A 15,593-nucleotide genomic window follows, 5' to 3' on the forward strand; every position below is an offset into this window, starting at 1 on the left:
CACTTCCTGTCCTCTCTGTTCACCCACTACAGGACAGCACGTGCCCTTTGTTTCAGTCTACTTGGTCCTCTGTACCTTTGCTTATGTTTTACCTGCCTAGATTGCCCTGTATTCTCCCTCCAGCCTATACAAACTTGATTCATCCTTTAAGGAGCAAAAATGTCACTTCTCTCTGGAACCTTCTCTGGTAGCCTCTCTTTCCTAATTTCTGTAGTTTTTACTATTTGTACAGTTCATACTGCCCTTTGATTGTTATTTATCATATATTATTCCCCATTTATTCAGAACTCTTGTACATAGTTCAGATTCTGCATTGTGCATTAAAATTAGTCTGTTAGAATTAATTTACTCATAAAATTACCTTTAGATATGCTCTTCCTCCTACAAGATCTGCATAATCTTGTATACAGATTGAATTCTATTAGGATTAAATCCAATGAAGTCAAAGTCAGCAGGTTAGTTATTCATCCATTCTTTTATTAAATATTTCTTGAGCACCTACTATGTGCCAGGCACCATTCTGTGTACAGATGATATAGCAGTGAACAAAACAGGCCCATATCCTGGCTTTCTCATGGAATTCACATGCTAGTAGGGAGAGACAGACAAGAAACAAAATAAATAAGTAAATATAATATTTTAGAAGGTGATAGTGCTATGGGATTAAAAAAAATAATGAAGGGAGACATGGAGGGCTGGGGTGAGGCATAGGGTGAGTAACAGTTTTAAATAGGGTGGTCACCTCATAGAGGAAGTGACATTTGATCAAAGACTTGAAGAGGGTGAGGAAGAGAATGCAGATAACTAAAGAAAGAACATACTATTGAGAAGGATCAGTAAGCTGAAAGACCTTGAGGAGGGAGGGTGCTTGGTGTTTTTGAGAAACAGGAAAGAGAAACAGTGTGGCCGGGGCAGAGTACACAGGGGAAGAGTAGTAGGAAAAAAGTAGAAGAGAGGGTAGGGGAGAGGCTCCAGATTATGCAGGGCCTTGGAACTTATGGGCTAACAAAATGACTGACTTAGCCTTTCACTCTCAATTAGATGGGAAGCCATTGGGGGTTTCCAGCAGAGAAGCAATCTGACATTTTGTAACCCTCATAGTGATATGGCTGCCATGCTAAGAATCGACTATAGGGGAGCAAGGGTGGGAGTGGGGAGACCAGTTAAGGGGCTATTCAAATAACTCAGAGGAGAGATCACAGTATCTTGGGCCAGAGTGGCAAAGTACGAGTGGCAGTGGTGGTAGATAGCTTCTCTATATGTGTTGAAAATAGAAATCTTGATAGATTTAAAGACAGATGAGATGATGTGCATGAGAAAGAAGGGTCAAGAATAATTCAAAGGTTTTGGCCCAAACAACTGCAAATATTGATGGTTACAAACTGAAATGGGGTCCAAAGAAGAAGGAACATATGTGCTGGGAAAAATTAGGAATTCACTTTTATATATCACGAGCATGAACTATCTATATTCAAGCAGAGATTTCTACTAGGAAGTTAGGTGTAGATTGGAGTTCAGGAGAAAAGTCAAGATGGGCACATAAACTTAGAAATTTAAGTGAACAAAACATTATTTTTCTAGTCATCATTCTAGCAGATGTAGTTTCTTTGGAGCCATTAAAACAAACTTTTCTATATCATTGGAAAGTTATGAGAATAATATTGGGTTGGCCAAAAAGTTTGTTTGGGTTTTTTCGTAAGATCTTAGCCGAACAAACTTTTTGGCCAACCTAACATAAGCAAGCTAGCCCATATTTAACAGATCAAATCAGCAAAAAAAAAGAAATATATATGCAATAATTATCTATTCATTAATTTAACAAATATTTAGGGAGTGCGTCCTAAATATTCTGCAATGAGAATACAAAGACACAAAATATGCCTTGCCAGCCCTCAAAACACTCTAGTCTGACTGAGGTGATTGTATACTGCACAGTGGGAAGAATTAACTGGAGAGGTCTTCTTGGCAATTGTGGGAGCTGAAGGAATATAGAGAGACATATAAGTCATTGACCCTTGGGCAGCTTACAGACTAGTTGGAGAGGTAGACACATGAAAAAGTTAAAAGCTCTAAAATGTGTAAATAACCCTGCAGGACAACAGAAAAGCATTACCATGAGGCAGCATATGAGCAGTTGCCAAACGTTAGTATTTGCCTTAGGAGCTCAAGAGGAAAAAGTTTTTCCAGTGTGGCGTAGCAGGGAAAGCTTCATTTGGGTGGAATTCAAACTTGAGAAAGTGACTTGAAAAAAGAGGCAGCGTGTCTTGAGAGGGTGTGATTTTTTTTTCTTTTATGCTGAGTGATGAGATGCCTGTGAAGGAGTTTTAAGTAAAGGAGATGACAGGATAAGATTTGAGTTTTGAAAATAATGTTTTTAAAATAATGGGTTTTCTTAGCTTTAATAAGGAGAAGAACTAGGTAGATGAATTCTGGCAAACATGATAGACACTGTTGCAAAAGTTTTTGCCATGAGGTTTGTTGTGAGAATGGCACATTCAAGTTGAACTACTTAGCAAAGAGCTGGTTATGTAGGGTTAGGTCTTGGGTGAGACAACTCAGTTGGAGGTTTGGGGACTGTTTGGGAGGCAAAAGTCAAAGCCCTAAAATTGGATAAAATTTCTAAGGGAGAAAGTGTGAAGAGAAAAAAATCAGAAGGCTAACGACTAATTATCATTTAAGTAGTAGCTTTAAAGAGCCAGGAAAAAAAGAAAAAAAAAAAAAAACACACAGGGAAGAGGCTAGAGAGATAGGAAAAGAACAAGGGATCACAGGGAATAAGAGAAAATAGGCTTAATGTGAAGAAAGAAATATATAGGTTGGATAAGAGCACCTGCATTCATATGCAATTTTACTTTCCATAAAGCTTCTATTAAATTATCTTACATAATGAAAGAATCCAAGTAGACATCAAAAGCATGATTAAACACTAATCTAGAATCTGGCACCTGGTTCCCCCTGTGCAAAATGGAGGTAATAATAACCAGGTTATTCCTCTAGGAGCTTAGACCAGGAAAGGACCATAAAATCACCGTTTCCAACCACTTCATTTTATTAATGAGGACAGTTAGGCCTCTGGAGAAGTGTACTCCCAAGGTCATACGTCTATTTAGTAACAAAGCTGGGACCAGAAAAGGATCTTCTTGAGTCTTAGACTTTTCTCTTCCTCACTGTCTCTAATTAAGCCTAGGTGAAATTCATTTGTTCTAAGAGCACAGATTTAATGAAATTAGCTAAATGCATTTTAAATGTGTGCATTTTTTTAAAAATGAAGACTATTTTGTCTTAAGTTACCCGTGGTCTAGGTAAGAAATGTGTTGCCTACTTATAATCCAGCTCTATTTGAGAGAATGCTCAGTTCTAATTATGCCCTTCTGAGGCCACTTTATTCACTCAAATTTTTTCTGTCTTTCAAGGCAAAGTGCAAGTGCAACTCCTAGTCGAAGCTTTCTTTCTCTCACCATCCTAATGAGAATGAATCACTCTTTCTTCTGGGTTCCCACAGATTCAGTATTTTTCAAACTTTAGGACAAAACTTATTAGTGGGTCATGGAATCAATTCAGTGGGTCACTCCCAAAAAGAGAAATGGAATAGGAAATATCAGAGTGCATCCTACATAGTGATCGTTAACATTACTTTGGGGAACTTTTACCTCAGTTGTGTGTGTGTGTGTGCATGCACTGGATTGCAGTGTGAAATGTAAAATGTTTGAATAACACAGGCCTGGAGGATTACAGTGTAAAACATATGCACCTACATCTCTACGGCCACCTATCTCTTGGAGGGCTGGGACTGTCTTCACCTTTGTATTCCTCATGCCCAACATACTACCTGCTGTGTACAAAAAGGGAGGTTGATTGGAATTATTATGAAGAGTGAAGAAAGAATTAGAAGAATGAAGAGCAGGTAGGTTGGGGAGGAACCTTATACTTGAATTAAGTATAAAGTTTTCATTTCCTTTACTTTGGATGTTAATATTAATTTTTTTTCAAGCTAGCATTACTGCAACCAAGAGCCTGTGTTTGGTATCTGTGCTGTGCGGGTCTCCCAGTCACCTTCAATGTCCCGTGTGGTGTGGTATAAATAATACTTCCTGCCAACGTTGCAGCTGTCATTCAAGGATCTTAAATTGCTTTAGGAGCAGGATCTGGTAATGAGTGCCTAGCTCCACTTGGCAGGTGCCGGAGCTAAGAACTAGTGACTGGGTAAAATCTCTGGGCTCCAGCCTGACACCTCCCTCCATCACCTCCCACCCTCTTTTCGCCCTCATCCCTTAGAGGGAGGAACCTTTGACCCTGCCTCTTGGAGCTTGTGTAACTGGTAAACAGATTTTGCAAAGATTCCGCTGAACTAGAAGATTGGCCCTTTCTTGGAGGTGGCTCAGGTGTGTATGGGGGGAGGGGCATGGTAATAAAGGCTATTTCTTTAACTGCCTCAGGGCTGGAAAGGTCCAGGGAATAAAACTGGGAAGGAACTGATGAGAGGTGAGCTTCTGGATCATCCAAGGAAATTAGAAACCCCTCTGATGAATCGTTCTTTAAGATTTGCACCTGACAGAGGGGGATATTTGATACGTGGTCACCATTTTGTGGGCCATTCTGTGTCCTTGCAACCCAACCATCACCTTGAATTACTCCCATTCCCTATTTCCTGGAAGCTTCTGAGGGTCAGCCCCCTCTCTTTTCTGAGAAACTGTTAACTGCCTACAGTTGGGCCTGAGAGGCTGAGGGAGGGTGAGAGCCGAGTCCTAGCTTGGAGTCGGGTTACACCACTTGTGTCTGAGTTCACGCAGCATGTTCCTCTGTCAGGGATTCCGCAAATATCTCCCGAGGTAAAAAAGGAAAGCGCGCTGCGCTCCAGCACCCAGAGCAGCGAGCCCAGGCCCAAGTGCGGGAGGGAGCGCCAGCCATCAGGGGCATGTCGCCGTAGCCTCGCAGCGTCGCCGCCGGCTCGCTTCATGCCGCGGTGCAGCTGCGCCACGTTCCTGGGCTGAGGCGGCGACTGGGCATGTGCGCCTCCCCATGGGTTGCCCACCATGTCTAATGGATATCGCACTCTGTCCCAGCACCTCAATGACCTGAAGAAGGAGAACTTCAGCCTCAAGCTGCGCATCTACTTCCTGGAGGAGCGCATGCAGCAGAAGTATGAGGCCAGCAGGGAAGACATCTACAAGAGGGTGAGTGCGGGGGCCTGCGGCTCGCGGGGGACAGGGGCTGGTGGTGGACACATCCAGATTCCGAGCTCTTCCTAGCTGGTGCAGTGCGAATCAGTGGGGTAGGCGGGTTCCCGGCCTGGTCTGGTCACCTTAACGCCAGTGTGACCTTGGACAAGCCCATTTCACCTCATCTGTGCCTGTTTCCTACTTTCCTACTCTGTAAAGAGAGCGAGCTGGATTAAATCAGAGGCTCTCGACCTCTGGTTTGGAACTGTGTAGCACAATCACCTTGGGGGCTGGTTTAAAGTGCCGATTACTGCCTTACCCCCCGGGGATTCTGATTTAGTAAGGGAGGGGGAGCTTAGAAATCTGCATTTTTAAACAAGCCCCAGAGGTGACTGAAGCTGGTAGTTTTCAAGTCACATGCTCTGCTTAGAGAAGGGACCCTTCTAGTTCTGGCACATGGGGGCAGGGAATGATGCCATGAGGAACAGGGCAGGGGCTGAGGACATTTCTGTTCCTTGAGAAATTCGTGTTTGTTTTTGAAGATGATTATGCAGATGAGCTTTTAGGACAGGGTCTTAGGCATTTTCATCTTTAGGAATAGTTCACCTTAGAATGAAGAAAGAGTATTGATGGAATGAACAGCCGTTGGCCTTGGGTGGGGTGGGAGAGGGAATGGCGGCTTCCCTGAAAGGGAGGGCTGTCTTGATTGATGGGGGAGTGGGGCTGGGAAGGAAGACAGAGGGGATTGGCTGAGTTGAGGGTGAGATGAGACAGCACCTTGGTAAGAGGACATTAGGCTATGGTTTACAAGGATTAAGCTTCCTAACTGGTTGCCACAATGTTGGTTTCCTTAGCTTTCTTAGTGTCTGGGCTAGCAGGACCTGAAGTGGCCGAGCGACCTGCAGCTGGTGGCCTCTGACAGTTTCTAAATCTCCAGCTGTTTGCACTGGAGGACTATACCAATATTATCATTATCTATATGTGCCCTGTCCTGTCGAGAAGGAGTTTGGGAAGCATTACAGGCTGCTAGATAATACTTTAGATCAGAGGAATAACTGGTGTCTCTGAGACCCAAACCACTGTTTGGTAAATTCAACTAAGATGAACAGCTAAATCTGAGGGATTTAGCCCTATTTTCTGACTTTCCTGGATTTCCATTGTTTTAACCTGAAATTGATCCAGACTCATCTTTTGTCTTTTATGTGACTATATAGTGAATGTGCCTCAGTGGAGCTGCCAGGGGTCGAGGAGGATATTGCCAAGTGAGGGTTGGTAACTCAGAGAGAGGGAGAAGGGGAGTGTGAGTGCAGTATTTGCCTCGGAGTAGGAATAGTGAATGAATCTGTTCACTGTGCAGAGGGAGGGACATTTTCCCATTAACTGTCTCCAAAGCAAGGCGGAAGAAAGGGGCAATTTCTTAGATAATTTGAGGGAAAGGATTGTTTTAGCTTGAATCAAATGACCGCTTGAGTCAGTTGGTATCACCCTCTGCTCTGCACTGGCTAAGGGGACACTCTGGGTGGGTGTGAGAGGGCACCGTTGCTGTCCTGGAGAAGTGTGACTGAGAGGATTATAGGAACTGCACTGGGGTATGGTGGGGGTAAGTGGGCCACAGGACATTGTCACATGCAGAGGTGACAACCGTTTGTTAGACTCCCGTATTGCCACTAGTCCCACTCAGGAAGTAGAAACGGCCCTGTCTCTTCCTGGTCTAACAGCAGAGTAGTCAGGCAGCTACAGGCATCCTATGATATGGGGAATCTCAAACTACTGTGTCCCCTCCTTTCGCTTCTCACCATACCTTTGTTCCATTCGCCTGTCACATTACTCATCCTATTTGGCTGTGATTATTTGGGAAGCACCGACAGCTTAGGTTAAAATGCCCTTATTTGGGAAGCAGAACACATAAAGCCGTTATCAATCATTAACATCATAGTTGAAGTTAGTTTATCACACTAGTGATGAGGGATTGACAGAAATCAGGGCAGTTGCATTTTGATGGAAGGACAAGGGGTTAGAAAACCACAGATCAGGAGCCTTGGACAGTCGGAGACCTGGGCGAGTTACTTAGCGTCTCTGAGCCTGTTTCAGTCCCTGTAGAACTGGCATTAAGAATAATGCACAGCACCATAGGCCCTGAAAATTATTTGTTGAGAGTATGAATAAATAGCAGCCATAAAGATTAAATAAGAAGACATAATCAAAGCACTTTGTAAACTTCATAGCATCCTACATATATGAGAGGTTACTAGTTGTACTAGTAATAGTTATTATGATATTTAAAAATGATAAAGCAATTTGGTTCCTATAATCTCACCCTCAGACATTCCCATGAATGTGTTTTACGTTCATCCATGTTAGTCCCTTTGTGCTCCACAAGGTTAGGACAATTAATTAGCAGCCATGTTGGCAGAGACAGGGAGAGTGATGTGCAGTGCATCACATGGTAAGTCAGGTAGTTCAGATAAGAATTTAGAGCCCTGTTCTGTGACTAAACTTAGCTTGATTTTTTTTTAGTGTTGGAGGGACTCTTTAAATATAGTAAAAGCATTAAATCATGCCCAACTAAGTGAGAATCTGCAATAATTTGGGTGCTGTATGCATGGATTCTCTTAAAGAAAACCAGTATTTGTGAAACATATGTAATAAAATTCTATCATAAATAGTAATTTATTATTTCACATATTTTTACTACTGCAGACTTTTGTTGAGATATTTGTACTGAAGAGTAAAAAGTTACTGTCTTAGTGAGAGGCAATCAAGCATTTCACCATAATGACTACAGGGAAGGGAAATATGAGAAACTGCAGGAGAAAAGGACTGGAGAATGGGTTCTGTCTTTTTCTTTCCAAGTGGCAAGTCCTCCTTTATGTAGCTGATTGAGGGAGAGACTAAAGTAGATATACATAATTCTTAATTGTAAAGGAAGCTACAAGGCTGTTTAATTTTAAGAGAAGTTGTAAGAGTTACATAAAAACCTAAAAGTAGGGCTTCCCTGGTGGCACAGTGGTTGAGAGTCTGCCTGCCAATGCAGGGGACATGGGTTCGTGCCCCGGTCTGGGAGGATCCCACATGCCGTGGAGCGGCTGGGCCCGTGGGCCATGGCCACTGAGCCTGCGCGTCCGGAGCCTGTGCTCTGCGACGGGAGAGGCCATGGCAGTGAGAGGCCCGCGTACCACAAAAAAACAAACAAAAAACCCCCCAAAAACCTAAAAGTATCAACTTCAGAGCAAGTAAATAAAAAAGGGGGCTTCCCTGGTGGCGCAGTGGTTGAGAGTCCACCTGCCAATGCAGGGAATACGGGTTCGTGCCCCGGTCCAGGAAGATCCCACATGTCGCGGAGCGGCTGGGCCCGTGAGCCATGGCCGCTGAGCCTGTGCGTCCGGAGCCTGTGCTCCGCAACGGGAGAGGCCACAACAGTGAGAGGCCCGCGTACCAAACAAAAAAAAAAAAAAAAAAAAAAAAAGGAGCTAAGGGTTTCTCTCTTTCAAGATGCTCAGAGAATTCAGAAATAAAATAATATTAAATTATACATAAGAGTTGGTTCTGCGAGACTGGCTATTTTTGGTTGAGTGTTTAAGTTAAACTACCTTTTAAGCTTCAGCTTCTGTAAATATTTAAACACAGGAGGAGGCTGCTTACCCTCAGCACAGAACAACTAGGGCATATACCTACATGATTAGGTACCACTGCCCCCTCTTGATAGAAAATATTAATTGTAGGTTCAGTTTTGGGGGAAGACAATATATAAAGCAAGAAAGTGAGAAACCGTTGCAGTACACAGAGATCCTGATTCTGGAGCAAAGTAAAGTGAGAAAACACTGTAAGTGGTCCACAGCTGAGCATGGCCCACTCCCAGGAAGACCGGCTTGTTAGCATTTCTGAACAGCAGCTGCTCTGGTAAATAATTTCTGGGCAGCAACTTGGCTGACTTCCTCGTTGTTGTTGATTATCTAATCCTGCATCTTCTCATGATAGCTGAGCATGTCCCCACTAGAAATATGCCCAACCCTGGAATTTGTGAAATCCACTGCTGTGTGATAAACACCCAATCCCCAAACAGCACACAAAACCACCATCCACTGTGTTTTGCCACACAATGACTACTTACTTGCTAAGCTTATGTGAATTTATTATTATTCAAGATTGTTTTGAAAAGATTTAAGGTTCCATTCTAAGAATGGAATTTAAAATCTGACAGGGTCAGATCCAATAACAAAAGCGACAGGAGAAACTGAATGTTGTCATCCTGGATCAGATAGAGTCAATGTTTAAATATGACATAATTGATGTTGGACGGTTAAAGTCGATTTGGCCTTTAGACAGGAGTTGAAAGAGTTGTGTTCCATTGTTTTGTGGTCTTTAAACTGCCTGACTTCTTTGAGCTGTGGTTTCTTATCTTTGAGACTAGATATTTTTCCTGAGCAAACTTTGAAGTTTATGCGTAGCTTATTTCAGCAGCTAGGTTTGTTTCTTTTTTGGTTTTGGGGATTTTTGGAGCTAGGTTTTTAAAATCATGATAAACAGCTCACTGACTTTACTTGCCTACCAAATTTTTATCATTTCTACTGTTCTGCTATCACTGGGCATAGTAGTTACGAGTTAGGAATAAGACAGGCTTGAGATGGAATCTTGGTTCTACTACTTGCTACCTGAGTTAACTTGGGCAAATACTATAATTTCCCTGAGCTGAAGTAGGTCTTGTAATAATTTCTATCTTACAGGGTCTGGAGCAGGATCAAGTGAGCCAATCCTTTGAAACCAGCACAATGCCTCTCTCATCGTAGTAAGCCCTCAAACAATATTTGCCCCTGTTGTGACAAACTGGGAGATGGAAGAATTATCCAGATAAGTCCAGTTACTGGACACATCCAATTTGGGCCACATTTGAATTAGTTTCTTCTTCTTGCGTAGTGGATTTGGGACAATTTGTCCTATTTGTCTCAATTCTCCATTTTAGTTTGCCCATGTATAAATAACATAATATAATCGAAGTGTCCCTATTACAGCACAATTACTGTCACCCTCACATACAAATGTTTCTTCAAAAAAAAAAAAACAAAGGCTAGATTTGTTAAATTTTTTAATAAAATATTTAGTGATAATACAAAGTCCTTTGCTTTCACAAAAATCATTATGACTATGATTGGTTATGATTCAAAATTTCTTATCATCTTAGTTTAATACTTTGTAGCTTGGCCTGGTTCTAAATTATTTAATTTTTAAGACCTAGCTTTCTTTTTAATGGAGATATAATTAACATATTGTATTAATTTCAGGTGTACAACATAATGACTCTATATGTATGTCATGAGATGATCACCACAGTAAGTCTAGTTCACATGCATCACCACACATGGTTACAATTTTTTTTTCCTTGTATGAGAACTTTCAAGATCTGTTCTCTTCATTGAATTTCTTTTTGGCTCAATGACTGATTTTCTTTAGTCCTAACCTGATTTCTTTAGGCTTTGGGAAATATGATGAGTAACAGTGTACGTGCAGACTTTCTGTGCTAAGTACCCAAAAGTTCAGTGAAGCCCCAAGGAACTCCATCAGGCCATATAATTTGGGAACCTTGACTTGAACCAATGGAGGCAATTACAGAAAAACAAGTATCTTTGAGGGATATCAAAATGTAGGGACACAAGTTTTGAGCTCAGTCAGAAAACTTGAATTCTGTGTTCCTTTTTTTTTCTATTTTGACTGTGCCACATGGCTTGCGGGATCTTAGTTCTCTGACCAGGGATTGAACCTGGGCCACTGTGGTGAAAGCATCAAGTCTTAACCACTGGACTGCCAGGGAATTCCCAGAAAACTTGAATTCTGAATTTACCTTTTCCTACTACATATCCTTGGCCTGGTCCTTCACTTCTTTGAACCTTAGTTTCCTGAAATGGAAGCATGAATTCCCGCCCTGCCCTCCTCCCTATATGTAAACATGTTTAATGTGTTAGATGTTAAATAAATGTAAAGGATTATGACCATCCTGCATACCTGGAGACACATACTAGAGAGTGTGCACCTTCTCAGATTACCATCTAAAGTAACTGTTGCAGCTGCTGTTGCAGAATAAGTGGTTTTCTTATATTTAACAGAGTTGACTGTTTTCTTTTTATAGTTGGATACCTTGTTTAGTCAGCTGCTAAGTTTTTTTCCCCTATGTTTTACTTATGTGAACTTTAAGAAATGTGTACAGTAAGGAAGGGGGAAATGTAAATAAAGAGAAAGAAATAAGGGTGAATTTGGCCAAACTATTTTTAAACATTTCTGTGGAAGTCACAGAGTCTCGTGTGTCCATGTTTGTACATACTGTGTGTGCTGACACCTCATTCTCTGCTTTCTGAGGTTCTTAAAGGCTTGCTTGTGCATTTCCTCTTCTTTGGGGGAGTAGAAGTAGGAATAAAGTAGGGAGACTTCATTCATTAAATAGTTGTAACCAATAGTTGTGTTTTTGGTTAAAATTTTTTTTTAAACTTCACACCCATTTGGATGGCTATGATAAAAACAAAACAAAAGCAGAAAATAACATATGTTGGCCAGGATGTGGAGAAAGTGGGAACCCTGTGTATAGCTGGTTGAGAATGTAAAATGGTGTCACCACTGTGGAAAACAGTATGACAATTCTTCAAAAAATTGAACATAGAATTATTATATCCAGCAATTCAAATTCTAGGTATATACCTAAAATAAGTGAAAGCAGGAACTCGAACAGATATTTCTACACCCACATTCATAGCAGCATTATTCACTTAGCCAAAAGGTAGAAGCAAACTAAGTGTCCATTGACAGATAAATGGATAAACAAAATGTGGTATATACATACAATGGAATATTATTAAACCTTAAAAAGGAAGGAAATTCTGACACACATTACAGCATAGATGAACTTTAAGGATGTTATACTAAGTGAAATAAACCAGTCACAAAAGGACAAATATCATATGATTCAACTTATAGGAAGTACCTAGAGCAATCAAATTCATAAAGACAGAGAGTAGAATGGTGGTTGCCAGGGGCTGTGGGGAGGTAGAGAATGGGGAGTTATTGTTTAATGGATATAGACTCAATTGGGGAAAAAGTTCTGCAGGTGGATGTTTGCACAGTGTTAATGTACTTAATGCCACTGACCTGTATACTTAAAAATGGTTAAAATGGTAAACTTTATATTATGTATATTTTACCACTACAATTTTTTTAAAGCAACTTTCCCATAACTATCATAGTTACTTTAAAATTTTGTGAAATCCTTAACAGATACAACTTTTGGCTTTGTTTTTGCCTAACACAACTCTTCTCTTTTTTTTTTTTTTTTTTTTTTTTTTTTTTTGCGGTATGCGGTCCTCTCACTGTTGTGGCCTCTTCTGTTGCGGAGCACAGGCTCCAGACGTGCAGGCTCAGCGGCCATGGCTCACGGGCCCAGCCGCTCCGTGGCATGTGGGATCTTCCCGGACCGGGGCACGAACCCGTGTCCCCTGTATCGGCAGGCGGACTCTCAACCACTGCACCACCAGGGAAGCCCCTCTTCTCATTTTTAAGAGCTCTTAATTAGATCATAATACTTACCTGTTCGGAAGAGGAAATTTTTTTCCTTTGAATACTTAAGACCTTTTCTTTCAATCACTAGGAAACAAATCTAAAACTAAATCCTGGAGCCTGATTTAATTTTAAACCACTTTCAACTATCTCCTTAACTGTGTCTACATAATTTGTACTTCTGCATGAACTTAACAGAAAGCCACTTCTTCCTATTAGTTATGTACATCCAGGTTTACACACTGACAAAAGTAGCGTAATATAGTTGAAAGACTAGGCATCGTAAGTCCCTGTCTCAAGCGTTTACCTTATTTACATTATCACCTTGGCCATTCACTTACTCATGTCTCTATGCATGCATTCATTAATTCAAGCATCTATTGACTACTGTATGCCAGCTACTGTGCTAGATGCTGGTGGAGAAAGTTATCAACAAATAAATAAAAATGGTATAATAAGGGCTACTATAGAGGTATGTACAGATTGCTCTATAGTACTAAGGAGAACAGTAAAATGCACCAGAAAAGGCCTTGCCAAGCATATGAAGTTTGAATTGAATCTTAAAAAATAATAATAGAACAAGGAACGGGGTAAAGCATTTCAGGCAGAAGAAATAGTATTTACAAGGGCATAGAAACAGGAAAAAGCATTGCATGCTTGACACACTTCAAATCTTTCAGTATGACTGGAACACATGATATTGAGGACTTGTGGTGGTGGTTGGAAAGGTAAGCAGGGGACAGATCATGGAGAACTTTGGATTTCACCATTCATGCATTAATAAACATTAATTGGACACCTACTATATTCCAAGTACTATGCTGGGAAGTTGAGGCTTCAAAGATGCGTGAGACACAAGTGATATAGAGTATGGTAGGAGTCAGTAATAGAGATCATATGAAGTATAAGGGAACTCAAATGAGGCATCTCTAACCCAACTGAATAGAGGAGATGGAAGGAAAATCTACAAAGGAGTCTTTGAGGAGATGACCCCTGAGCTTTGTCTTCAAAGGAGAGTAAGCATTGGTTAGTCAGTTGAGGGGGGCGGAGGGAGGGTTAAAAAAAAGAAGCAAAAGCTTAGACACAAGAAACCACATTGTATGTGTGGAGAATTGTAAGTGGTTTTGTGTTGCTAAATTTAAGTTCTAGGCATAGAATGAGGCTGAAGGGTCTGCAGGGTGTAATCCTTTGTGCCATTTTAAAGAGTGTAGACTTTATCCTAAGGAGGATAGGAAGCCACTGGTGGACTTTAAGCAGCAGGGAACATGCTAGATCCTTCTGATGGGTGGGGAAGATGGATTCAAGGAAGATAAGACAGGAAGTCAGGAGAACAGATAGGCCAACCAAGAGATGATGAGGGCCTAAATAAGGCCCATGGCAATAGGAGTGGAGGAGAGGGAGCTGATTTGCAAAATATTTGGGAGGTAAACTATCTGTAGGACTTGGTGATTAATGGGATGGGAGGGTTGATGGAAAGGAACCAAGAAGACTGCCAGGATCCTGGCTAAGACAAGTCGCTTCTTCTGGGTCTCTGGTTCTTTAGGTATAAAACGTGTGGGCTAGGCTTCTCTGGTGGCGCAGTGGTTGAGAGTCCGCCTGCCGATGCAGGGGACACGGGTTCGTGCCCCAGTCCGGGAAGATCCCACATGCCACGGAGTGGCTGGGCCCGTGAGCCATGGCCGCTGGGCCTGCGCATCCGGAGCCTGTGCTCCGCAATGGGAGAGGCCACAGCAGTGAGAGGCCCGCATACCACAAAAAGACAAAAAAAAAAAAAAAAAAAAAAAAGTGTGGGCTGAACTGGGATTGACACTAACATCTCCCCCAGCTCTGAAGTTTCGTGATTCTGAGCAGCCTCTTTGGATATTCTCACCTTAACTAAGGTAGTTGCTTCCCTTCTCCCAGTCTCACAGCTCCTCTGATGCCTCCTCAGGAAGGCACGTGCCAGCAGAGCTGAGATGGCTTTAAAACTGCCAGTCAATGTCAGGAAAATCTAGTGCTGTTACCAGGTAGCTGGAGTTATAATTAGCCCGGTTGCTAGGGAGAAACTGAGATTCTGTAAGCATGGGCTGCCAGAAACAGCGTTTCCCAACTGGATGAATTTATTTGTTTACGAGAACAAAGAGGATATGGATGAATGTTTTTAATGTGTTTTTGGAGATTTCAGCTTTTGCCCAGGGTATAGGGTATGTTAAAAGCAAAAAATAGGTTTGTTGCTTGGGCTACTCAACATCTCGTCTGCGGTAGGAGGAGTGGATCTGAAAAATCTGCTTTGATATATATTTGGATAGCTGGAAAATGACTTATTTTCACTTGAAAGGAGATAAATAAGAACATAGAATCAGTTTAGAGTTACAAAAGATCCTGGAGATAATCTGTATGCCCCCTTCACTTTTTTAAAAAATAAATTTATTTATTTATTTTTGGCTGTGTTGGGTCTTCGTTGCTGCGCACGGGCTTTCTCTAGTTGCGGTGAGCAGGGGCTACTCTTTGTTGTAGTGCATGGGCTTCTCATTGTGGTGGCTTCTCTTGTTGCGGAGCGTGGGCTCTAGGTACGTGGGCTTCAGTAGTTGTGGCATGCGGGCTCAGTAGTCGTGGCTCGTGGGCTCAGTAGTTACAGCACACGGGATTAGTTGCTCTGGGGCATGTGGGATCTTCCCAGACCAGGGCTTGCACCCGTGTCCCCTGCATTGGCAGGCAGATTCTTAACCACTGCGCCACCAGGGAAGTCCCCCTCACTTCACTTTTTAAGAAAGCTTTTTATTTTAAAGGAACTTTAGATAATACAGAATAGTTGCAAAAATAGAGAGTTCCTATATACCATTCACTCAGCTTTCCCTAATGAGTAAAACCTTTATTTTAAAGATAAAGAGACGGAGACCCAGAGTGGTAAAGTAACTC

General features: G+C 41.8%; 1 protein-coding gene across 9 annotated transcripts in view; it reads left to right on the plus strand.

Annotated features, from left to right (window-relative positions):
• Nucleotides 1–15,593, plus strand: part of PDE4DIP (phosphodiesterase 4D interacting protein) — a gene marked incomplete at both ends in the record, with an annotated part of 218,443 nt that overhangs the window by 69,424 nt on the left and 133,426 nt on the right. For 5 of the 9 annotated variants that reach the window (XM_079696963.1, XM_079696977.1, XM_079696978.1 and 2 more), the window contains one exon: nucleotides 5,064–5,174. The exons of 3 other annotated variants lie outside the window; for them this stretch is intronic. In XM_079696963.1, coding sequence (XP_079553089.1) covers nucleotides 5,064–5,174 — 111 coding nt within the window. Of the gene's footprint in view, nucleotides 1–5,033; nucleotides 5,175–15,593 lie in introns of those variants that run through there. One more of the 9 variants, XM_079696966.1, reaches the window with a different exon arrangement.

The sequence above is a fragment of the Hyperoodon ampullatus genome (genome assembly GCF_949752795.1).
Source record: "Hyperoodon ampullatus genome assembly, chromosome: 2".
Lineage (NCBI taxonomy): Eukaryota > Metazoa > Chordata > Mammalia > Artiodactyla > Ziphiidae > Hyperoodon > Hyperoodon ampullatus.